The sequence below is a fragment of the Danaus plexippus genome (assembly GCF_018135715.1).
Source record: "Danaus plexippus chromosome 3 unlocalized genomic scaffold, MEX_DaPlex mxdp_25, whole genome shotgun sequence".
Classification (NCBI taxonomy): domain Eukaryota; kingdom Metazoa; phylum Arthropoda; class Insecta; order Lepidoptera; family Nymphalidae; genus Danaus; species Danaus plexippus.
In genome coordinates, this window is record NW_026869844.1 from 2198553 (window position 1) to 2225291 (window position 26739).

Consider the following 26739-nt stretch of genomic DNA (forward strand, 5'->3'; position numbering starts at 1 on the left):
TATATACAAGCATATATTTTATAATTAAACACAAAAGTTGCAGACATTCAATAATGCAATCATAGCACTAATATTATGAACAACTTACTCGAAAAATTACTATTAGAATTTGAAAAGATAAACAGAATTAAATAAATACAGATAGGCCTCCCATATTTCGTGCTGAGATTTAGGCCACATTTATCAAAAGCATTAACTTCAACAAACTGGTACTATAATATTATCGTTTAGCACTCTCTTATCTATAAAAACGTATTAAAATTTGCTAGTATTATTTGATTCAAATTCCAATAAATCACAATCCCAATTTAGCAAATTCATGTCTTTGGAAGAGAATTATTCCATCAAAACCAATACTTCCTTACTTGAAATATTGATCAATTGAAGATAAAGTTTTATACTACTATTTTCTACCAACTGCTATGAAACACGAAATTATGTTTTATAATCATGCTCAAATAATTCAATAAATATATATATATATTGGTATCATTTAATGTCTGATACGTTCTAGATCCAGTCAAATAATACTAGCATTTTTTAAATTCAATACTCCTCCACCGGATCACGATTTTTTAATACAATCAATAATATGTAATTACGTCTTTTAAAATTCAAAGTTTTGGTAGATTTGTCATTTAAACTCACGTAAGTGTATTTAGGTCATCATAGAAAATATGTAAGACATAAAAATATATGTAAACAAGTAAAGTGAGAAGTGTACACAAGCTTTAATATTATATAATCTTTTTTCAGATAATATATTGAAATGACTCATTACTAGATAAAATTTAAAATATTGAAGTACGTAGTAATGGAATAAATTTGAAGAATTTAATTTTATGACTATGTTATAACAAAAATATGTTTTTCTATTGACACATTTTTAAACTTGCTTTGGCACTTCTCGTCATTTCCTGGCCTTCCAAAAAGATTGAATCAAAATAAAATTAAATAAGTGCAAATCGTAAGAAGTTACGTCTCTACTACTACAAGTATACACTAAGTGTTTATCAATATATATAAAAGTGAACAAGAGGCACTCTATAGGTTTATATATGCAGGTTAAAATAAGCGTAGTTCGTGAAACATCGAACGAGAGATAACTTTATATTGATACTAGATTAAAATCTAACATCGGCAATTGTATAAGCTACCGAAAGCCGTGTTTTAATATTTAATAAACGATTTAATATCGGTATTCAAGACAGCAATTGACTTACATATTCAAATGTTTACATCTAATCTAATCATAAATTAAAAAAAGCCATAAATTGTCGATATATGAAAATTACATCTTCACTATATCTCATAAAGTATCGTCTTCCACAACAGATTTGTTTTGACACTTGGGCGTTCATGCCCTGAAAGTACATAAAACCTAAGATTCAAGACCTACTTTATTTTTAATACATACGTTATGTACAGAAACAAAACAATATTTTATTATCTAAAAAATACTCGCCAAAAGACATTAAAATTACTGTATTGTACTAGTAAATTGTATTTCGAATCTTTGAACGAATTGAAAAGATTCTCTCTATCTTATATTACCAAATACCAATATTCGAAAGCTGAACTGTTGGACACTACGTTCTCTAAGCTATATGTGTCGATCCTAAACTTTAAGGTACTAATTTGGTTTTTGCTAACTTACGGCATATACTAAAAGCTGTACAATTTCCAACACTAGGAGAATGTTTTTTTTTTACCTTCTGTTAGATGTTACTCTCAGAACCACCAAATTACAACCGATTCTTGTTAAAACTCAAGCATACGGAAAACTAATCGACTTTTTAAAATTTATTCTTATATTACTATTTGCATATGTCAGAACAATCATCTTTTTCTAAACAGTCGACTAGTTTTCCATGAACTAAAATTCTTTTAGATCCAAAACATTTTTTGGCAGTTTTGAACTTTGTTTTCCTTTAGTCCAGTCGAACCATATATCATGTACAACTTTCTAATATTGGTCCGCTACAGAGTTGTGAAGCTAACTAGCTTACATTTAACTTACACTAAGGTTAGAATGGGTTTAAACATTTCTATGCCTTGCGTGATATGTATTGCAATAGAGGCGCTTTAAAGCTAAAAGTTCTACATCTTATTTATCATATACATCAATCATTTCACATTCTACATTAACACGGTTCAGCTGAAATTCCATTATTTTAATCATTTTCTTGTGAGTCTTTCATTGACTGTTCCACTTTCCGCATGTTCTTTTATTAGCAATCTCTTCAGCCTATTCTGTAAAGATATGTTAAAGTCTTACAAACTATGACGAAATTACGACTACGTATTTCTAAAATTTGTTATTAACAAGTGATATGTTGATGGAGGTATCACTCCTTAAAATAATAACATTAACTCCATAGTTTTCTTATTTACGACCGTGAAGCTTAACCAAAGCTTAATAAATGCTTTATAGACTTAAAGAGCAATATAACACTTAAGGTGGCTTATAATAAAAATATGTGTATATTATTTATATACGTTATATATAAAAATAATTTAAAATATACCGTTGATCCATTTCACAAAAAAGCATACGATTGTTCCACTGACCGTTAATACAAAAATTAATTATACCTTTTTATTTTATGAGTATACTCTACCAAAGAAATAAAATCACGTTTAAAGACGAAATTAAAGTGATATATCCCATAATACAAGTAACTAATCTCCACAGCCGGAGGAGCGTTTAAAAGCGACTAAACTATATTATAAAGCCTAATACCAATACACCTAACTTGAAACACTCAGTAGTATTTAAATATAGTTAATCGCCTTAACAACTGTTAAAGAAAATAAGCTCAAACTGAGCATCATGTGGGAAGGTTTTCTTGAAAATCCAGTATTGGTACAGTTTTTCGGAGTTTCAGGTTTATCTGCAAAATAAACAAGAAAAGTAAGAAACCGTTTCGCATGCATAAATATAAATTTATGCAACTACTTACTAGTGGCGGCCATAAGTTGGGGCAGATATTTCTGCCAGAAAACGCATTGCTTCAATCTCAAACCATGTCCCACCGAACTCGAGTTCACCTCAAGAGACAGATATTCACGACCTCCAGTCGTATAAAGCGGCCAATATTCTTTCATCGTCTCCCCTTTTTCGTCCATCGATGGATTTCTGAATAAAAATAAAAAGTAATACAGAAAAAAAACTTATATATAACAATATAAAAAGAAAGGTGTTTATATCAAATAGATGTTATACACACATACCCAGTTTTTGCAAAATTAGCCCAATATTTCATTAAACGCCTACTGAACTCAATTTCTTCCGGAGAATAGTTTTTCCCAGGATTGAGTGGCTCGCCAAAAACGTAATTGATTTCATCTCCGTGTAATACCCCAGTCCACGAGGGCCAAGGACTATTCTTACTACGATGTTTGTAATAATAAGTGTAAACATTGTTACCAGTTTCTGCATAGCGATGGGCAAATTCATTGACCCCGCAAGCAAAGTGGTAATCACCGACCATTTTATCTAATGAATTTTTATTATTTACTGGATCATCTGGATTAAGCCAATCTGTGTATTCATACACAATAGCTTGTCTTGAAACGTCGTTCACAAAAGGATTTAATTCTCGAACGGCTTGCAAATATTGTTCTCGAGTAATTCCGACATTTTCTTCTTTAGGTAACAATTCTGTCAAATAGTATAGAATAAAGTAATAACCCTCTTCTGTATTTGATCCCATGAGAACATTGGTTTTCTTAAAGTTTTGATGGGCTAATGATTTTCTCGGCTTTTCGTCCAAAAATGATCCATCTATAATAGGAACAAAAGGAAAGTCACAAATTCCTAACGTTCCCCATTCATTATTTACCAGTTCGTCAGCACTTTTTTTTCTTAAGCAATTAATCATGGGACCCGTATCCGTTTTAGAGCTTGGGCAATGAACTGCTTCAGCCAAACGCAATCCACGTAAAATACTTTCCTCTCTTGATATTATGGCCCAAGGAGCTGTAGCCGCCCCAGACTGCATTATAGCTTGAGAAAATAAATTTCTTGACAGAGGGGATAATAGGTGTAAAGAAACTGATACCGCACCAGCAGATTCTCCAAATAAAGTTATGTTATGAGGGTTTCCACCAAAGTAGGCTATATTGTCTTTGACCCATTGTAAGGCCATAAGTTGATCGAATAATCCAGCATTGCCAGGTACATCAGGTGTATCAAAAAACAAGAACCCTAAAGACGCCACTCTATATTGCATTGTTACATATACAATGTTTTCTTCGGATACAAGTATTTTTGGATCGTAAACTTCTAAAGTAGCCGTACCGGAATAAAATCCACCTCCAAAAACCCACAACATTACAGGAGCATTAACAGGGCGTGGTTGTGGAGACACAATATTGATATAAAGGCAATCTTCTTGCATGTCAGTGTTAGGATTCCACATCATCGCACCTGGAAAATCTCCAAATACAGTGTCTATAATCTGGACGCATGAGTGTGGCAGTGCTGTTGTATTAAGAATTTCATCGCCCCATTTTTCTATGGGTCTTGGATGTCGAAACCTGAGATCTCCGATAGGTTTTTGAGCATAAGGTATACCAAACCAGGCATCCACTTTCTTGCCTGTTGCTGCAGTAAGTGTTATCCCTTTTACTCTACCGTGAGTAGTGCGAACAATTAATGGGTCGTCAGGTTCAGGGCCAAGTTGGGGTTCATCTGCCATAAGTTCTTCAATCCTTTCATGATTAGAATAGAATCTTTCTTCATTGGCTCGCTTAGAAGACGATTCCGTATCTGCATATTTTGCTCGTTTCGAGGATGTTTCTTGTTCATCGAATCGTGGAAGGATCGTGTCCAGCTCTGGATTGTAACGTACGGCCTCTCCGTGTCCGCGATAGGGTTGAGGCGGAGCGGGCATAGAAAAGTGAAGAGCGTGGTCCGGCGCATGATGCCTGGCTCTATGCTCGTGGGGACTGGCTAGCACACGCGCTAGCAGCGCAGCAAGTGCTGCCACCAGCACGCGCATGCCGCTATAACTCACTCCCACAGTTTCCACCTGCAAAATAATAAAATATAGAGTTATTAGTGTAATTAGGGAGGCTTTTAAATAAACGCATTTATATATGTACATACATACATTAAAACTAGAGAAAAATCACTAATTTTATGGTATATTAGCTCTTTTATTTTGGCTCACTTTTTAAATTAATTATTGTTTTATTAATGATAATTTATTGGGAAAAAGATAATATAAGCGCCTTAGCTACAAAATGTCTTATTTTCCGCACTACCAAGACATTAAAAATATCTTGTTTACATTAAAATAATTTAACAAAAACAAATACGAATAACTTTTTCTGCAATGTGTGTTATCGGTAATAAGCATACATATTGTTATCAGTCCATCAAGATTAATAACGTCAAGATATGTTTTATCTATATCAGAGCAATTTGAAACAAAAATATCGTATTTTTTTGTAGATTATTTTACTGCGTCATTAACGGTTAGTGATTTTAGTGGATATAGCGAAAAAAAAATTCAATTCTGTAATCTTAATCATCTAGACTAAGAATTATAGATTAAACGATGACTGTAAAATCGAATCCGATTTTTTGATTGTGATTCAAAACCTTTCTAACATTCCTACAAATGAATGTTGCTGAAACGAAACAAGTCAAAAACCAAAATTCACTGAACTGTTACAATATCGGCCAAACGTTTGAACGATTTCTGTATATTATTTATGTATATCCTATAGGTTCGGATAATTTAAGAGAGCTCGATTGGAACTAACAATAGTAAAGACCTCATGATTAAATAAAATAGAAAAACTATACTAATTCAACCAATACATAAATGAAATTAAGACATATCGTATGAAGAAGTTAACATTAGAATAAAATATAACAGCTCTTAATGAAGCACTTGCTTATTGTTACATAATATGCATATACCCAACCTCCAGTACCGTACCCTCATTTTTTTGTTGCAAATACTGGCTTTTCTAAGCGGTTTCTGTAGATCTCAAATACAACATTTCAAACCATGACTATGATAAGCAAGAAAAAACACCAAATATTGAGTCAAGGGTGTAAAGATCAACTTTCCTTAGATATAACATAGAAATAATTACATAGAAAAAATAGGACGTTTAACTATTTATTACAATAACTCCTTTGATTTTATTTGTTTCTTCCCTATAAATTAGTAGTAAAGTTTTCTAAAATGAAAGAATGAAATCTAAAATATGTTTAATTATAATTAAAATTAGTACGGTTGGGGCTTTTAAAATTAAAATAAAACAATGCATTGCCGTTTCTAATGTTTTAAAAATAGATTAAAATTGTTTTTAATAAAAATAAAAGATGTTTTTATTCACTCACAAAACGATAACCTTGTTTTTTTTAATGTGTTCAACTTCATAAAACTGAAGGCGAAAACTTTCAATGGATATTATAATTTAATTAGAATAATCGTGTTACTACAAAGAAATCGCTTATTCTAGACTGGCAAGATTCCTGTGACTTCTTCGGGCTCATATCAAGTCAGACTTTGTTTGAGACTTGATGATTGTATATTGAGATAGATTGATTTTATTTTATTTCGCGTATTTAAAGATAAGGTATGCATATAATAGTTAGATTTTTGGAAATTTAAACTCTGGCTTGAAAGTGGCAACCGTGTTGAAAATCCCCTTGTACTCTCTCTGTGCTTTTATTTGTATTGCTTATATTGCACTTGTTACTGTTACCTCGTAAATACTGAACTTTGTGCAGTAAGTCGAGTTTATCTGACAAAGGAAAAGATCTCTTCCTCAGTTTTATGTAAGGCAGGATGTTATATTATATCGTCTGTAGATTGAAGGAGGATCCGTACTTTGTATGAAATTGTTTTTTTTTTCTGGATTGTGTCATTGTTTCTCAGCATTTAGTATTAAATTTTTCAGACGAACATAATTACACCATGCAATAAATTAAATATTTTTTATATTGGTTCGCTTTACAATAAATAACTATGATTAATAGTTTTGATGTAAGCTGTAATTTATTATATACCAAACATTGTCAGACAACATCATATGGGTTATTTTATGTGCTATTTTTCATTCCAAAAAGTTCATTCTATTTTCATTCAATGTTTATAAAATCTTTGTGATGTCAATCGTAGCCAACACTACTTTTTTTTAAATATGGCTTTAATTACACAATTCGTGAAATCAACAAAATCTGTGTACAAATACTTTGGACTTTACACATTAAGCGGGTGGTGTTCAACAAAATGTATGTTGAAAATGTTTGGTCATGTCGCTTAATAATTTTATCATTTTTTGGTTTCGAATTAAACAAATTTTTGTAGTGATCTAAGATTTTCAAGAGTATTTAATTAAATAAAAGTAAGATTTTTGAATTTACTACACGTTTTTTATTATTTTAAACTACATACTCCTGACGCCTCGATTACTTTCCAGTAACCGTGATCACGGGCAAACGAGATGAAAGTGCCTGACATTTAACACGTGACAATTCTCAGTTTTACTTAAGTTTTGTATTTTCGTCCTTAGCGTTAAAACAATTTATATGAAATAATTTTAAAATCTGTAATTTTTTTGTAAATATTGCGAGAGGTTCACGTTCTGTTTTACTTCTACTTCGTCTGGCCTTAGTTTTCAAACTTGTTCTTATCATTTTTATTCCTTTATTAAACAGTAAGGTATTTTTTAATAACTTACTTACTAGTTATTATACACTGTTTTTAATTTCTACAATAATATCTAATCGAGATATAATAAAATATGCGAACTGTCAAAATTGTTTGATAAATTGAATTTTATCATTTGGCACATTCGCTTTCTGGGGCAAGTAACAAAGTATCTCTCATATGCTACAATGTATTGTTCTCCGGAGATCCCAAAGCTGTATTCTCTATTCCCCGAGCCCCGTCCGTGTGTCCATTACCGGCGGAAGGCTTTTGTGCAGCAGACAATTGAACGATCGTTAATTGCTTATTGAGACCACAGCCCAAATTGACTCATGTTTTATAAAAGATTTTTTTTTTTCGTTATGTATTACATGATTCATTTATACCGTTCAGATGGCATTCTGAAAGTGTTACTAGCGTGATTTTCTCTATTATCAAATAAATATTTATGTTTGAGAGAGTAAATAGGATCAAAAATAGTTTGGATATTTACCAGTAACATAATATTTTGAAACAAAAATAAAAAAAATAGAATACATTTAATTTTCTACTATCATGAAAATCAAATGCTAAATGTCTTTAACAAAATATTCTTTCAAAGATCTTTTCATGAAGAAATGAAATGAAAATAAATTAGGTAAAATTAGTAAGAACATTATGTTATATTGAAAGAAATTTCATATCTTTTTATTAACATGTTACCTATTAGTCTCTCAATTTTATACAGTTATGTGATAAAAATTACCGTATGCAAGGATAGCTTATCCTGGACAATTTAATACAAAACGTGATCAGTTACAATATAATTAGTTACAATAATTTGAACGAGTAAAAAAACAGCCCCCAAACACATCATCATCATCATCAGCCTATAGGAGCCCACTGTTGAGCAAAGGCCTCTACTCACATGGAGAAGGTTAGAGCATTAATCACCACGCTTGCTCAAGACGGGTTGGCGATTTCAATCTTATAATTTGAAATTATAAGACCAGGTTTCCTCACGATGTTTTCCTTCACCGTCCGTCAGTGGTGTCTAAATACTCTTAGAAAGTACATATGATTCGGAAAGATCACATTGGTACTTGCCAGGTTTCGAACCCGCGCCCTCACGTATGAGAGGCCACCACGACTTTTATTTTAGCCTCCAAACACATTGTTATCACAACATTAACATTGGTTGAAGTAAAATAAATCACCTTTTACAAAAAAATATATACTTAAATGGTACAAGAGCAATTAACGTCGTAGCAAACCTAATTATTTTGCACGCCTTATACAAATATTGAAAGAACACAGCATCGCCGCTTCCTTATTTATATTTACAAAGAGAAACGGAGAGTGCTTTGAAAAATATTTTTTTAAAGAAATAACTGAACTGAAAAATTATAATTATTGAAATTAGATTTGATTGTAATTATTAATATAAATACAAGTATTTTTATTTTATTTTGCTATTTGTTATAATTAGCAACCCAGTTGTGACTGGAAATAGAACACCCAAAGTTGTAAGTATGTTTTTCGATGTTAGATGGTTATCCATTGTTATGTTTATCTGCGGTTTCATTACAACTAAATATTTTACGACCACATATTTTAAGCGATGGACAAAAACATCAAAATTATCTTACTGGAATGATGAAAAAAATGAAAAAATATCATGTGTTATTCTTAACTTAACTATCACTTCTAAATACACTATAAAAGAAGCCATATTTTGGAAATAGAATTAAATTCTAAATAATAATTGACGGTGAAGCTCGCGATATCGCGATGTCACGTGCCAGAAGGTCAAAGATACTGTAGTGGAAGTAGATAGGTAGCCATTTGCAATTCAAACAGAGTAGAGTCCATTGCGACAGTCTATATCATGTGTACCGGCCTTGGAGTTTAATTGGTGGCATAGTAAACGCTTGATAAGTGGAAAAGGTTCGTTTAAATTCCTTTGTTTTATCAGATTCACTGAGGTCTCTGAAACTGATTTGCTGATGAAGAATATATTTGAATATTATGAATACGAGAATAAAAATGTTAAATAAAATGTTTTAATGCTTAAGTTTCGTCTTAACGACGACATATAGATGTAAAAGATAAAAAGTTGGGAAATAACTAATATATCTCCTGGGTCTCCTTCTCTGTTAGTGAAGAGTAGAATGAAGAATCGCTCACAAAATACAAACACAGTCCGCTTCATTAAGATAATGGAAATTGACAAACCATTTCCAAGCGCTGTTAAATCCTGCAAGTCAACGGCTTACTATTTTTATGTCTATCTTTTCCTTATTCTTTATGTCTTTTTTGATAGAGTTACCGACTCACAGACTATTCTCATAAAATATTATATAATATGAGTGGTAAATAATAGCAAAGAAGAATTAAATATTTCGTGAAATTTCCCGAATTTCAAATTGATATTAATTTAATATTCTCAAGGAATAAATTACAACTCACAACTTCCGTTACTATAAAAATGGCTATAAATGTTTTTTTTTTAATAATCATACCAAATTTCATTGTAATCGAATTGGTATTTTTTGCGTGATGCCAGAACTAACAGTCAGACAGACAGACCATTATTTTTTACACATTTTTGGGTTCGGTGCCGACACCGACCGATAGACCGATCTAGTGACAAATCTATAAGGTATATTAGTATCGTGAAAAATAGATAAAAACCATCCTTTAAGGCTGTTGTATATTGTGTCGAAATTTCAGCTGAATCGGTGCGGAACATTTTGAGTTTTTGAAGCATACACAAACCAACTTAATATATATAGATGACTATTGAATTGTACTTTGCAATGTTAATTTTCAAAGTACTAATAAAGTTTGAGGAGAACAGCTTTGAAGTTACTTAAGATTATTAATAGTCCCTTTTTACCTTTCAGAGCCGAACTCAATTCATCCATAAAAAGTCGAATCGCGTCCAACATCAATTTTATTTCATCCAAAAGCATTTCAGCAAGTCATCGTGCGGCAGATCAACTTTAATTGGTCACGCTCCAGCTTCTTCGAATATTTTATAGCGAAAATTACAAACTTGAGAAAAAATCAAAATGTTTTTAACAATCGGAACGATTTTCAAAAAAAATTGTTTGAAAAGGTTTTGTGTTATGGCTTTGCATTTCTATTGAAATAAAATTTTTGCAGCGATTTCTATTTACAATTGTACCAGAAAACAAATAAAATTGATAAAAGTGCTGTTTTCTGAAATCGAAGAACACATTTTGAATATTTTTGCAAACGTCCATGAAAGCATCAAATAAAATATAAAACATTATATTTTGCACAACGACTTAAACCTTTTCAAATTAGTATCAAAATTAAGTAAAGAAACCTTTACATTTTATGCATATAGAAACAGATGTCTAACTGTGACTACGTGAAACGCAATTTTTGCATGACACAGAAGCCCCAAAAAACCTGACATAAATTGGCTTCAAGAGTCACGATAACCTCTTACACCGAAATCTTTAATGCACAACGCCTTGCTCTACAAACTCGACACACGACTCCGTGCCGACACATACAAATGACGTTATTTCTCCCCACTCATCTCCAATCTACAACAACATGCTTTGCACAATATGATATAGGGTTTCTACTTTACTTTAGCTTTAGTATTTTTTGACGTAGACTAGTTTATTTTAACCCGTTTTCGGATGGAAGCGAAGTGAATCTCAAATATGTCACAGTTTGTTTTTCTGACATTAAAAAAATTATAAGAACCGCTTAGGTATATTCGGAGAAGGGTATCACTCACTTATTTAATTATTATAGGTTTTACAAAGAAGTAATACGTAATTTTATTTTGGTACAATTGTATACATGATAAGACTTGTGTATCTCACCTCACCTGACACTATCTATGGGAGACCATATCCGTTGTTTTCGTGTGCTCTGTGCGAAGTTGTTTCTTCAATTCTTCTTGTGAATCGCCTGCAAAAAAGTTTTTAAACTATAAAGCAAAATACACATACAAAATTAAAATAAAGATATTATTAAATTTGTTTTAAAAAAATGTTTAGTTTTTATTTATTTTGTTATAATTATACAACGAAAACTATTTCGGGAGGTCGTTTATCATTTCCTGTTTCCTATATATTTTCTGATTATATAAATTTAGATGTATATATATATGTGTGAAAATGTATGTAATTTGTATATATGCGGAAATATGTAGTTTATGTTGAAAAAATGTAAACAAGTTCTATTTGAGATAGTTTTTCTATCATTTATGATAAGTACCTAGCCTGTACCTGCGTATCTCCGAAGCTCTTCATCAAATCTAATAATATAATTAAATCATAAACATCACCAATAGGATGAGGAATACATACTTGTACATGTAATCCATTACAGATAAGTCTTTTTTGTAACTGATTCAAGAGCTTGATTTTATGTCCCAATGTCGAGCTACCCACTTAGTTGATTGGATTTTAAACGGACAACAGTAAATTGCTCACACAGCCGTAGCTTCATATCATATTTAATTGTATCGAACTTACAATACAATTATGTTCAAAGATTTTGTCTTATGCCACAACAAATCAACGCCTGATCGATAACTTCACCTTATGCTATTATTTGCCATAATCATTTTAACGTTTCAGAAATGAAAAATATCACCATTAAAACATATTTATAACACAACAATATTTTTCTATGAAAATTTGAAAAAAGGATGGTTCGAAGTGTTCAACTTTTTAATTTAATTTTTATTACTGTCAATATAAATAATTTTATTTTTAGTTATTGATTTAATACACACATTGGAACACGGATAGAAATTCATTTATTTGAAGATGTAATCAAATAATAAACAGTGGAGAACTAGAAAGTAAAATATAATCCTACAATATACTACCGGTTCGAGCCTATTCAAATATAGAATTGTACGAGCGATCCGTACTTGTTTGCTACACAAATATTTGTTATGACCAAGGATCGGACCCAAACCGTCAATTCGAAGCCAAATATTCGCGCCCCATTTTGCTGCGGAATAGAATTCATAAGCATTCTAGCTTATACAAAGCTCCACCTATAACTACATATGTATATCGGGCATACGGCATATACTTGTCAACAAGGGATAAAGGCCTCCAAGGTCTCACTTAAAGAAATGTTTAACAAACCTTGCGTGTTCGGTTTCCCATGGGGAGGCTCAAACGACATCTGAGAGATGCTTGACACTAAAACATGAATGGTTATAAAACAAAGGCTTGTTTAAGTTTTGTTTTATAAATAAAGTATCTCTGAGTCGTTCATAGTTTAAATTTAATTTATTACAAACTAAACAATTTTTAATTATATTTTTAATTCCAAGCTATTTTTATTATGGCTGTATTCTAGTCCAGGATTTCGTCATCAATTTCCCGACAAAAACATATAAAGATCACTTACTTTACAGATTAATTACAAACTACCACAGCCCCAGTTTTTCCCTGATTTGTGGTTTTGACTTGCCTGTTTACCGCTCACCTTTTGAGATGTATAAAGAGACTCTTCACCCAGCGAAGCTAAACATAGAAACCGCAACGAGGCAAGAGGTTCATATAAAAAACAAGCTTTTTAAAAAAACTGTATAGAAACAACTATTTGTATATAAATAGTGTAAAAGGCTCTACCGGAATAAATGTGAAATTCGACTACATAATTTTTTTTCTTAAATTTTATTACCAAAATAATCTCTTATACCATCTTCATATGTAAAGATGGGCTTTGAATCTTTAAGCATTTATCTCTTGAAGACCTGAACCTTACCACCAACACTATTAATGCTGACTTCGATCAATCTCAAGCAATAAGGAAATGTGTTGATCATGTAGACCTGGTTGAGAATGCTAAGAAATACGGAGTAATTATTCGTATCAGCAGACATTTTCGTAATTAAGTTAAGCTTGAAAACATCGCATACATATCATGACTATGTAATTAGGATCTTTTTGGGCGATGTTAAATATCTTGGATAAGCATTTTTCCTGGAATTCACAAATAAACGTAACTAGTCGACGGATGTATTTTTACACACACAATTTTAATTCTATGCAGAATTTTTTACCCTTTAGACACCTGAATTATGCTAGCACAGTATTTTATGGTCTCTTCTGGACCATGCTGACATTTGCTTTTTGAATGCTTCTAAATAGAATATTTATCTTCGAGTTACGCAAATTTTACCAGGTATTTGATTTTCGCTTCCGCATATACTCCTACTAACCACACTTTATAATGTTCTTGTAAGCTTGTTACTCTTAATATGTGGATTTATTTAAATGAAACTAATATTTTTCGGATAAACTGCGCGTGATTTATTTTTTGTTAAAACTACATACTCCCGACTTTCGGTTTCGGTTACTTTTCAGTAACCGTGATCACGGGCGGACGAGATGTGAGTGTGTGTCTTAATATGTGTGATTTCATTCCGCTTCCCTTCCCTGGTAATCGCCCTAAGCGTTCTTATTTTGCAGTTAAAGCTCTTATTGTAATTGTACCTCCAAAAAATCCACCTTTTTCCAAAAATCCGTTACTGGCAATGGAAATTCCTTATGTAAACATTTAACTAACAGGCCTTCTACTTGTAAAACTATTATTTATCCTAAGTATTAAAATTTATTGTTTATATTAAACATATTATTGAATATTATATATTTTTTTTATTTTGCTTAAATTTTTACTGGATAATGCTTGACTATCGTTCCACACATCGGCAGATGGAAATAAAACCAAAAGGGTGAATACACTGTACCAGTAACATGATATTCACTGTAGTCTTTAAGATACCCAATTACAATTGTAAGGAAACACAGACGCAGCCAAACTGTTACAATCCTTAGCGGCATTCATGAAGAAGGCAATTTTTTTATTGCTTCGTCTAGATGTGTGGTTTTCTACAGGGAAAGGATGGAAACTCACTTTTTGTCTGTTTGTTCGACGATAAAAAAGGAATGCAGGAATTAAAGCGTTTAATTCTTATGTACAGTCTCCAAAGTGTATCCTGTAGAATATCCAGAGGCTTCCTACTTTTCACTGGTGCTGGGACTGACAAGAATAGTTTTAATCAAATTATAGTTTACCAAAAAGCGTTTTTGTACGTCTATCTATTAATTTCAAAGGTTCACGGATGTTTCACAAAACCTACCCAAATGTAACAACAGAATTCTACTCTAGCAGAAATGTGCTTTAAATTGACAACAAAGCTGTTGCGGTGTGAAGTACTACTGCATTTTTTCTAGACCACCGACTTTCATTGCGTATGCCTTAGCTTTGAATTGAATAGACCGCCGAAAGTTAATATTTGAAGATGCCTCCATACCCAATTATTGAAAGCAATCACTGTATTTCTAGGATACATTTTGAAAATATAGGGTCAAGGAAAATGGACACTTTTTGTAGTGAAAAGATAAGCTTGAATTTTGGTGGCGGTAAATTTTACTAGATTGGCTTCGTCCCAGAGATCACCTGAAGTTCGAAATTAACACGCTCTACGATGTCCTCTCTTTCCAACTCTGTTTGATCCTGGCTGGATTCAAGTCTGGATTTTTCATTCATGCCGCTCCACCATGTTGCTATCTGCGTAACAACTTTTTAGAGCATGTTATCTCAGAAAGTCAAAAATCCAGTCAATCCGCCCAGCAAATAATCTTACAGATAATAGAAGTAATTCAAATGGAAGGATCACTTTCAGGTTCTGCACGGCTTGCTTCCATCAGCGTAGAAACTATGTTGTAAGCTGCTAAAATTTAGGCACTATTGGAGTCATTAAAGAGAGTTGTGCAAACGTGTTAAAACAGAAGACAACTCGATAACATTTGGTAATAGCACTACGGCCGGAATATCTTACAGAGCATTAGATTTGTTCAAACCAAAAATACTCTGAATTCTCAGTATGTTTTAATTAATCGTGCGGTTCTTTGTCATAAAAGAACCAGAACTGCTGTCTGTCAGCGAGGGGGTGGGTGACTGCTGGTGTCAAAACGTGAGTTTTTGGCTAAATGAGAAGCAAGCAAAAATGTTTTTACTCGAGACAGTAATCTGGATATGTAAGCTACACTACCCACCGTGATATCGATGCCCTATAGGCGGCAGCATGTATAAAATCTTCGTTTTTGTCAAAAAACGCAAGTGAGCCTTGCTAGTCTCTAGGTTATGGTGAATTTGCAAAAAATAGTAGTACAAACGTCTTGAGTAAATGAGGTGCACTTTAAAAAAGGAAAGGCCATTGTTAATTCCGACATATGCTCTTGATACCTTTTATATTTTTTAACAGGTAAACATTCCTATTGACTGTGTAGGCCAGCAGAACACCCGTTTTCGGATCCCGACATCGTAGTGTAACCTATATGAATCGGTTGGTGGCATGAATTTATCAGACGGGTGGTAACTACATCTGTACCAAATGTTATGCACTTCCAACAAAGAAAATTGATAAGAATGAGGTGTTTTAATATTTTTAAATATTTGTGTATTTAATTTCGTTCATAAAATTACGATTTGTCTGAGTAATGGATAGCTAAAAGACCTATTAGATAAAGATTATTCAAAGATGAAGTCTAAGTTATTGTACATCTTATAATAACATACTTTTATGGTAGGTATACTTTTTTACACAAAGCAAATGAGTCTTTTATAAAACCTACATAGTGTCGATGGTATCTTATCTTGCTGAGGGCACAAGGGCAGGTTAGAACACGTAAGTCTAATGAGCAAGCTAAAATGCAAACAAATTTAGCCCATAATCTACTTCTTTGTTTAAAATAAAGATTTTTCATTACATATTTTGTTATTCGCCTGCTAAAATTATATTAGTAAACATTGCCTCTTGTTATGAAAATAAAAGAAAAAATATATAAAAATAAGACATTTGAGTATAGTTATCTTAATTTTAAGTAAATTTAAATTTATATTAGATAATTTTACTAAACTGCTACAAAGGATTAAAATTATTAGGTATTATAAATAAAAGGGAGAATTTTTTAACTATAAAAAGGTATTAAACCCTATGCTCTAATTTATAAGGAACTTAAACATCGAGGGAAAGTGTAATAAATTCTTAATATAACAAAATTCACTTCTATGCAAATTTGAACGGACCATTTCGCCGTTAATTTGATGAATTTACAAGCGGCGCACTTTACCGCAATACCGTCCCGTGTATTTTAACTCACTAGAGTGCAATTTGTCCAAACAACATAGCCGAGAACCCTCAGCGGAGAAACTAAACTAGTAGTTTTGTTAGAGCTTTTGCAAAACTTTCTTTTCGTGGAACAACTCACTTCCAAGTTTGCAGTAAAATATTTTTCCAGATTGAGTATTTTCCTAACGAATACTTAAGTATTAGAATCCTTAATTAAGGATGGAGTGATTCAAAACAAAAAAAAATGTGCAAAAACGTTAGACGCGTTTGAATTTACCGAAACGATAATGATGTAATTTAAAGTCATCCACATTCGCTACCTAAATAAAAACGGTAATTTTTACTAATTCATTTTAATACTTAAAATTCATACCCACTCGGATCAGGACACGATAACTCACTTGGTAAAGAATCTGGGGCGCGATATTCCGCATGATGTAGGTTCGATTCCTGCACGTGTCAGTGAATCATTCATTATAGATTATTTTGGTCGTTAACGTATAATTTCTTGTACTTAATATATCAAAAATATTAAGAAAAGAATTATAAAAATACTACATGCGTATGTAATATTTCATTTCAATGACTTATTTAGATTTGAAAACTGAAAAAAGTCAATCAATCATGGTCGTGCTTAAACACAAACGAAATTAAATTCATATTTATCTATTTGTTGAATGCGTTTAGCAACTGCTTCATAAATTATTTTGACATATTTCCATAAACATGAAACTCCCTAATATATCAAGTAAATATTCGTATAATGCAAACACGTAGAAATAATTAATAACAACTAACAGATATTTTATAAGAAACCCTTGCATTTGACATTTGACTTTGACCTTAAAAGCAATCTATTCTATAATTCAACAAGGCATGCCACTTACACACTACCTTCAACCCCCCTTGACAAAAGATGTTAGAATTATATCATTGATTTTAATGAACTCATGTCCAGTAATTCTTGAATTATCTTGAACGTATTATTTGTTGACCTAAAAACAAGTCATCAACTATGTTAAATTCAATTGGATTCACTTTAAAATTGATCTAACGACAAACTTGTCTTAAATACGGATTAATATGATAGAGTCATTCAGAAGTCTCTCGACATTTGTAGATAGATAACAACAAGCTTTGTAAAAGAAAACTGCTGACAGATTTTGTTCGAAAAACAAAATAAAAACTTAACTCTATTTAAAACACAAAAAGAATTCAAAATAAGATAATTATCTTTGAATGTATATATTTTTTTAAAGAACATATTACTTCATATCGATTCTACCACGCCCCAATATTCACTATTATTTATTTCCCAGAAAATAAAACTACTCGTTGTAAAATCACATATTTATAATACTAAAATTTTTATGTAACACAAAATATATGTGTATATATATATATTTTGTGTTATATATATATATATATATATATATATATATATATACATATTGTGTTATATATATATATATTGTGTTATATATATATATATTATATAGTGTCATATAAAAAGGTACGTTTCGTTATGTACATCGAATATATAAGCTTTAAGTTTTTATTTTTGTAATTTAGGTAATGTCACTGCTAAATAACTTCTCAATGTGTAACTAAATAATTCAGAACCATCTAGAACACGTGAAACCAACTACCTAGCATTTTATTCACTCGCTGGAAACAATTTTTTTGTATTTTATTCAACATAAGGCATATGAAACTGATTCTCAGCGAAACCTCAAATAAAAATGGGTGCCATTATTATTATATATTATTAATTTAATGCACAAATTAATACAGAATCTGCTTTCACGAATTGGTGAACAATAACCGTTATAGATGTTCTTTTTATTCTGAGCAGTGTTTTAAACTTTGAAAAACATTAAAAATATTCAATTAATTCAGACATAAGAAATTTTAATGATTTATATTTTTATTTTAATATATTTTTTCTTCCTATTATATATTTTTAATGTTGCTTCTAATGTAAATATAAATATATAGTGTGTGAAGGTTAAATTTACAATCTGATGTGGGCTATCGAAAGAATAACTAGGTGTTGCCAACGAGATATATTATTATTTTCAATTCCCTCAGGAACGGCCCTTTTTTCTATATCAAAAGTACATATGGTACGTTCTCCGGTCTTCGAAGATATGTATTTTTCACAAAAATTCTTCGAGTAAGCAGGGCGTGAAGGAATTATCAACGGATGTACTTTATATTATTCAAAAAGTTTAAAACATCTGCTGGCTAAGAGATTACTCATCTAGAAATTATAAACATATATATTAATGTATTTTTAAAATATTTATTATTAAATGTTTCTCAGAGAATGGAGTAAATAAGGAAAATCTTAGACTCTTTTACGAGTATATATAAAAACATTATAATAAATGATATGTTTTATCACCTTACAGCCCATACTTCTAAATTATGTACATAGATCTCTCTGATCTGGTGTTATTTTTCTAGATCAATAGAAAAGAAAAACTTCTACCCGTACTTCTGTTTTATTCCAGGAAAACTTATCTTCTCGTCAATCGAATTATAGAAAAATAACGGACTTAAACTTCGCGTACCCTTCACAATTCCGAATTTTAATATGATTTTTGTATACACAGTCTATAATTATGAAATGTTGGAATTGGAACATATATAATAGACTGTGTCTTGGACTTAGGTTTGCTTAACAGTGGCAAAACCACGTCTTACATTAGCACCTATTATTTAAAAAACACCGTGAGATAGTACACCTGCATTTCTTCTCCTCTCTCATTGTCTTTAGCCAAAGTTTTGTCTTTTTACTTTCCTTTTCTTCATAAATATAATAGGAGAACAGCACACCTGGAGCTAGTCATGCAGCGTTCCCAGGTTCTCATAACTACAAACCATTACGTGGACTGCCTGAACATGGTATATATAATGTAAGATTTAATAGTTTTTATTTATTGATTCGATTGTCTTTGGTTGTATGTCTTTTATTGGTTCAATGAAATTATTTGAGAGCGTCAGTTAATGTAAATCCTATAACTTTTTCTCGATAATTCTAGATTTCCGTCGTTCAGCAAAAGCGTTCAGATCTAATTTAAAATAGATTATGCCATCGTGTCTTCCATTTAAAAGAGGATTCTGCGGGAACATAATATCCGTTGGAAGAAGACTTATGTATTTATGTTGTTTGAATCGTAGATTAAAAAAAAGTGGAATTCACTATCTTCCTTTGCAGATTCCTGTCTTGATAATAAATATCGAATGAACAGATCGTATTAAAATTAATTAAAAATTCTATAAAACATCAAGGTAGTATTGATTCAGTTTAAAATAATGTGCTAGCACACAGATGTTATGTAACACACACTCGCCCGCGACCTTCCCCAAATGAATACAAAACTAAAACAGACTTAGAAACAACAAAATATATGAAAAGTTTTTTGCATATAATACAATTTTTTTACCATAATTAAATTGCTTATAAAGTTTCATATATTTTCTAGAATATTTTCAACCTCGGAACGTAAAAAAAAAGTTAACATTGTATTTAAAAACATTTTTAAAAGTTTTAATTAGTGCGCTTACTTGATGTTACGAGTTAAGAGAAATAACGCGGACCGCTCGTGCAACTCGACCGTTAATTAGGTTTTTACGTCTTAATGAAAATTAACATAACAAATTATAAATCGAGATTTTAATTTCTTACATATATTTGCAAAGATTTTAATAGCTTAAATTATAATGATGTTATACATATTTTAAACTGTCTAATCTTGGGGAAACTTTGTATTCAAGTGGGTAGGTAGGTAGACTATGAAAAAGACAAAGTATATTCTAAGCTTGTGAATCTTATTAGAAAATAACTAACGACATTTCGTTACAGAAATTTTTGTTGTTTATTATAAAATCATTGCTCTATGTGAATTACTATACAAAATCCTTTTCAATGAGGAACAAAAATAACAGTAGCTCAAGATTATATAAAAAGTATAAATACATTAAAATAACTTTTGACTAACAAAACCTTCCAAAAAATATTTTAATATTTAAAAAGACAGCAAGTAACAGAAGCTCTTAACGATGAATTAACTGGGGGAAGAAGTTACGCTCTAAAAAGCGAACCTATTATAAAATATAAGCTCAAATGACGTAATAAAGTGATTAAAATGTCGTTAATTTTAAATTCATATCACCACAGAGTATTCTCGAACTGAAAGATCCTTCGTCTCATAGTAATATTATAGACATTTATAGTCATATTTACTGATAAATATGATATATGACATATATTTTCTTCGTTTTAGAATTTTGTATATGAAGAGTAATAAATAGGAAATCATTGTAATAATTACTATATAGAACATTTCACATCGCTCAAAATAAACGTCAAAACTATAGATTTATATGTGCTTTTGTATATATTTGTCAATACATATTGCATACCTAAGTATAAATGAATAGTTTGCTCATAAAAAATTAAAATAATGTTATCTTAAAACAATTCCTCAAAAGGAAAAGGCTTGAACGAAGCTTCATTATTTATGAACCAATTTTCATTATTTTCTGCATTCTTTGATTTTATCCAAAGATCAGCCACATAAAGATTTTATTATGTTTTGATTATGTACTCGTAAACTCATACGTGATACTGATATTTTAAAATGTACAAAGAAAACTCAAGTATTTTAAAATTTTTGTTTTTTTTTTTTAAATATAAATTAATTAGCTTTTTAACATTAACCGAAATAGGTTACATATTTAAGGGAAACTGATAATATAGCCAACCCTCTAAATGCTGCCTTCAAGCTTCAATTATTATGAAATGGCTAGTTCCCAGTAGGCCACTGGATCATTTCGGTACTTCAACTCGTTGAAGTCGAGTGGATTGTTCAGTTCAAATAACGATTTAGTACAGACTTGAAACACTCTTGATATGATGCATAATCCATAAAGCCAATATACAGGATGTTCAGTATTATTTTTAACTTATAAATAAATTTTACATTTAAGCTTAACAATGCTATTCAAATGAACTATGAACGTGGCAGTCTCTTTGAACACCTTTGGAAAATAGCGAATGCAACTGCAATGTAATTTTGTACAATTTGGACATCTGCCAATTCTATAGCCACGTGACTGCAACACCTGATCCGCAATGCACGAGTTAAACCAGTCTGAACTTTATTATCGGCTTAGTGTCCATTAAAGTTAGTTTGAGCATTTTCTTTGTACTATTGTCCTTTCCTAAACTAAAAATCATGTATCGTAAATACTAGCATTTAAAATTTTTTAAAGGTTCTAATTCCAAAGAAATGTGATAACAGTTATTTATTTTTATTATCAAATTTAAAAAGTTAGTTATTAGTTTTAAATCCAACACGCCTATTAAGAAGCAATATTTGGCTTATTCTAGCATTGTCTATATATTTCACAAGCAATAGTAGTATGTAACGAATAGTTTGTCGAAACAGGCAACAGCAAGCAGTCACAGATGCTCTATTAGATTATAACCCGGATTTGTATGCGACCGAATTGAATTCGTAATAATCATTGAGGGGTTACACATCCGTTAGTGATTGACATCTTTATGATTGGAGGGAATCGTATAACGTGATATGGAAGTAACTGGTTTAGATTGGTTCGTGCGGTACATTCTGTGTTGGTGATGAAAAAATATATATTATTTAATACTATTTTTCTAATTTTAAACATTCATTAAAAAAAATCTATGTACTTAATTTTTGTGAATATTTTGATATTCATTTTGATCCCTCTTGAATAATAATATTGGATCTTTATCAGGATCTATGCTAAAATATTAATTCAACATATGAATATCGAAAGAATCTGAACAACTTTATGTATCGATAATAAAAAACGTGAACGTCTTTGCTAAACATCTGTAACACTTAATGCACGATGTCACTCACCCGGACTGGTAAATGTCATTCATCAGTCATCTGTCGAGTTTATATCTCGCCGACAACTGTCTCATGCCCATACGTAATAACGCAGTAAAATACATATAAAATAACAACGACAAGTTTATAGTAGTTGAACTTGTATGCTAATTATAATTGTATCATCAAAAAACTAATTCGGAACAAATTATAGTGATGATAAAAATTCTCACATTTCAACTAGACATATACATGATTTTTAACATCAACGTAATTAAAAATGTATGGTTTAAGAGTTAGCTTTATTATAAACAGGTGATTGTTGACGATTTATACCACCGACAAAAGTTAATGCGAATTTTAATAAAGTAAAAGTCAAGACAAGAACTTAAAAAAAGGTAGAATCTTGTGCCCTTGCAACATTAATGCCGCCAAACTTCCCCAAAATTGTACGTATAAATTAAATATAGCATCACCCATGGGAGGCGAAGAGGTTTTTTCATAGATGTTCTATATCTATATCATTTAAAGGAAGAATACGGATTTTTGGAACCCTGATATCTTATCACGATCTTGCCGTAATAATAGTTTGTGGTTTGAGTAATAGTAAAAGCTAGATTGTAATTTAAACAACAAAATATCACACAATTTTTACAGACGACATTGTGGAGAAGTTTATGAAGAATGTCAACCTGCAAGCAAAATTCCGCATTTTATGTAAATTTACAAAATTCAATAGTAATAAATCATTTGGACTTTAGTGTTCATAGAGCGTTAAAACGTTTTAAAACAGGTACAATGATGAACACAAGTGCTGAAGGTCGATTAATGACCGGTGTAGGCGAGTGGTCGTATATGTACCGCAGTGCGGCGAGCTGCGGGCTGCGGGACTTTACCGAAAATTACTATCTACTGTATTGTTTAAAGTTGAAATAAGGAACGTTCTGGATTTAATATTATGACATGCTTTTAATGAAACTGGAAGTGTTTGAAATTTTTAGATATACATAATTAAAGTCGAATCGTAAGAGCCATGTGTACGAAAGCTGTGAACGTAGTTTATAAAATCTATTTTCAAATTAATTTATTGCCGTCTTATTCATTCCATATAACGTATAAATTATGGGTTGGTAGGTCAAGTAAAACATACAGTTTTATTACCACTAGATAACAAGTAAAGAAATCGATTTCTGACAACTCAAAAGTGACCTCCAAGAAAACTTATCTACAATACAATAGAAAAACTAAGTTAAATACAGTTGGTTGTAAATTTGCTATCTGCGGCTTGAGGCCGAATGATATATTGTGAGGCCTCACGAAAGCTGAAAGGTCAAGTTCCTTGAAGTAATGTAGAGGAACCTTCATATTAAAATATTATTATTTTCGATAGTAGTAAAATATATTTACAAATAAAGTTGCAGGTAGGTTATCCACTTTCACACTCCGTAAACCAATAACGTTGAGTTTTATGTAGTACGTTAGAATATTAGACTAGGATTCATTTACAAATAGGATTTATGGTAAACGAGTTAAATAATCAGAAAAATATACGAAGAAGAAATTGAATTATGAAAATATGATCACAATTTATAAAACCTGTTTTTTGTTTGAACGTTAATAACCGTCTATAAAACTAACTACAGTCTTTACTTTCATCGTTACGAAAGAGTAAAAAGTAATTTAATGAAATATTTTTCAATAAATTTTAAGAAACTACCCGCCCGATGTATAAATATTAATAGCATACAGAATGCTATATTTCAAATAGTTAATAAAATTTTCATTACGAAGAGAAGAACCTGAAACTCAGATTGATTTTAAAACTGACTTGAGATGTTAAGAGCGTCGTCGTCGTTTTTGTAGGAATGTTGTAATCCCTCCTAATCCAATAAGCTCTTTATTATTGTATAGCGATAATGCATCAGTGCATTTAACTGCGTTACTGATTATTATAACTAACGTAATCGCTTAGTAAGTATTACCAACTTATTCAAGCGGCGTAGGTAGCATTCTATTCTGCCCTAAAACTTGTATGCAGGTCCGCTATTATTTTTATTTTTCTTATGTTTCATTAATTTAGAAGTCATTAATTTTGACTATGTTGTAACAAAAATACAGGGATATATTTAAATTTGTTATTTTATACATAAATGAACATTATTATAAAATCTGAAAGAAAATTACTGAATAGAATTAATATAATATAAAGGTTTTTATTAATTCATATCATCATTTTTGATAATAAATTTCGTATATAATTCTCATTAAACGGTGTAAGAAGTTTTCACCAGGTCGAAAAATTCGATTACAATCAACCAAAAAAACCATTTTTATATTTTATGATAAAAAAATAATTATTACTTTCTTATACGCAACAGACAAAACAACAGTTAAAAAAAGCAGTACCTGTTCCTTTGATGGAAAAAAGTTGCTCTTAGATCACATAATGGAAATATTATTTATACCTTGAATTCAGGTAGGTACATATGTATGTATGTATATGTTCCACATTATAGTGACCCAAGTAATGGGTGAGGGAGAGAGGGATAAACGGCTTTATTTATGTACTGTGTTAAGTTATTAGGAAACAGTTAAATAAATAAAATCTGTTTAAAATTTAATATACAGTCGAGACGCTATGGACCCGCCCACGCTTTACGTTTATTTTGGTTCGTCCTACGCATTTTGTGAACACGTGGTTAAAACTTGGACTATGTTTTTATTTATACATGTGTTAATATAGTTTCCCGCGAGATTGTTACTTTAGTCTTCTAGATCAACTCTTTAAAGCATTAGACTAATGTCCTCATAATTATTTCCTCATTTATATGTAAACATTTTATTATTGCTATATTTAAGTTATTTTTTAAACGTGTTAACATTAATTCTGTGTTGTCGTTACGTGACTCGTTTTCATGTTCGACAGAGTATTAACACATCAAGTCCGCACTTTGTAATTATCCGTTATGTTATAAAAGTTTATGTTTTTTGTTAAAATCTCTGAGTTGTATTGAAAATTAACTTTTAGGGTTAAAGGTGTTTAGTCTGTTATATAGCAGATTCCTCAGCGCTTATCTCTCTACCGGGCGGATTCATCCACAGACTTAACTGACGATATATTAGATGAGTCGCCCAAAAAATATTATATTATGAAAAATAAATGGCATTATTGTCGAAAATTCAATATTAACCCAGATTCAGATGGCGTGAAGTCTAGTAATCAGACTGGGAATTGTTGTCGTTGCTATTCGCGGTTCCTTTCTAATTTTGCTTTGTCGCAAATAGAAGAAAGCGCTGTGAGAAAAGAAAAGAAATCTTAAAATATCCGATTTAGTTTAATAAAAAAATCATAGGAGTTAATTAAAATACTTGCAGCCAACAGTAAACAATAATCAAATCTATTATGCCTCATTAAAAGTATTCATGTGGTTAGATCTGAAAACTGTATTGGTATTGAAAATATTTTACAAAAAAATCAATACACCCTGTATAGTATAAAAGTATTTATGGCGGAAAGTTCCTTGAGTAAACAAATGGAGGGTAAGTTGTTTACAGACTAATCTTTCAATCATAGCAGTCCGAAACAAAGAGCCCGTGGTGCGCCGAACAAGGTCGCGGCTTTCGGGAAAATTACGACAAATGACATCGCGGGCGTGGAACATCTATTCTATTATATCCCACAAATCATCTACACACCCTATATATATCACGAAGTCCTTGTCTTGACCCTGAAAGCTGACTCAACAATCAAGATTATTCGAATTTTTTAAAGAATTTCACTCTCTCACTTTGTTACCGCATCTACGCGACTACAATACGTAGAGCCGTATCACGCATTTTTCTTATAGAAAAATCGTTAATAAAAAAATAATATATAAAAATAATAATCTCGTAGCCAGTTGTACATCATTTTCAAAATTAGTGCCAGACTCACCTGTATATAGTCGTCTCGTTCTTTCGGATTGAAGGTCGGATCTGATCAGCGGGCACCGGTACACTCGCGGCACGTTCAACTGCGGCGGAGGGTGGCTACAGACTG

At 31.2% G+C, this 26739-nt stretch overlaps 1 protein-coding gene across 3 annotated transcripts; it reads right to left on the bottom strand.

Annotated features, from left to right (window-relative positions):
• On the bottom strand, positions 1–26739 carry LOC116766221 (acetylcholinesterase-like). 3 transcript variants are annotated; one of them, XM_061526708.1, is made up of 6 exons: positions 26635–26739; positions 11533–11615; positions 3235–5036; positions 2964–3139; positions 2757–2894; positions 1–2253 (listed from the first exon to the last, which is right to left on the bottom strand). In XM_061526708.1, the coding sequence occupies exons 3-5, from the start codon at positions 5004–5006 to the stop codon at positions 2776–2778; spliced, it is 2067 nt and encodes a 688-aa protein (XP_061382692.1). In that variant the 5' UTR covers positions 5007–5036; positions 11533–11615; positions 26635–26739; the 3' UTR covers positions 1–2253; positions 2757–2775. The 3 variants fall into 3 exon arrangements, with proteins under 3 accessions (XP_061382692.1, XP_032511934.2, XP_032512011.2); XM_032656043.2 differs by having other exon boundaries at positions 1–2894; XM_032656120.2 differs by having other exon boundaries at positions 1–2894; positions 11528–11615.

Bases quoted from the DNA above. Each gene is read 5' to 3' on its own strand.
- LOC116766221 (XM_061526708.1), bottom strand. From the start codon at position 5,006: ATGCGCGTGCTGGTGGCAGCACTTGCTGCGCTGCTAGCGCGTGTGCTA. The intron at 3,140-3,234 runs GTATGTGTGTAT...ATTTTTATTCAG, and splicing joins GCTAATTTTGCAAAAACTGG to AAATCCATCGATGGACGAAA. The intron at 2,895-2,963 runs GTAAGTAGTTGC...TTTATTTTGCAG, and splicing joins CCAACTTATGGCCGCCACTA to ATAAACCTGAAACTCCGAAA.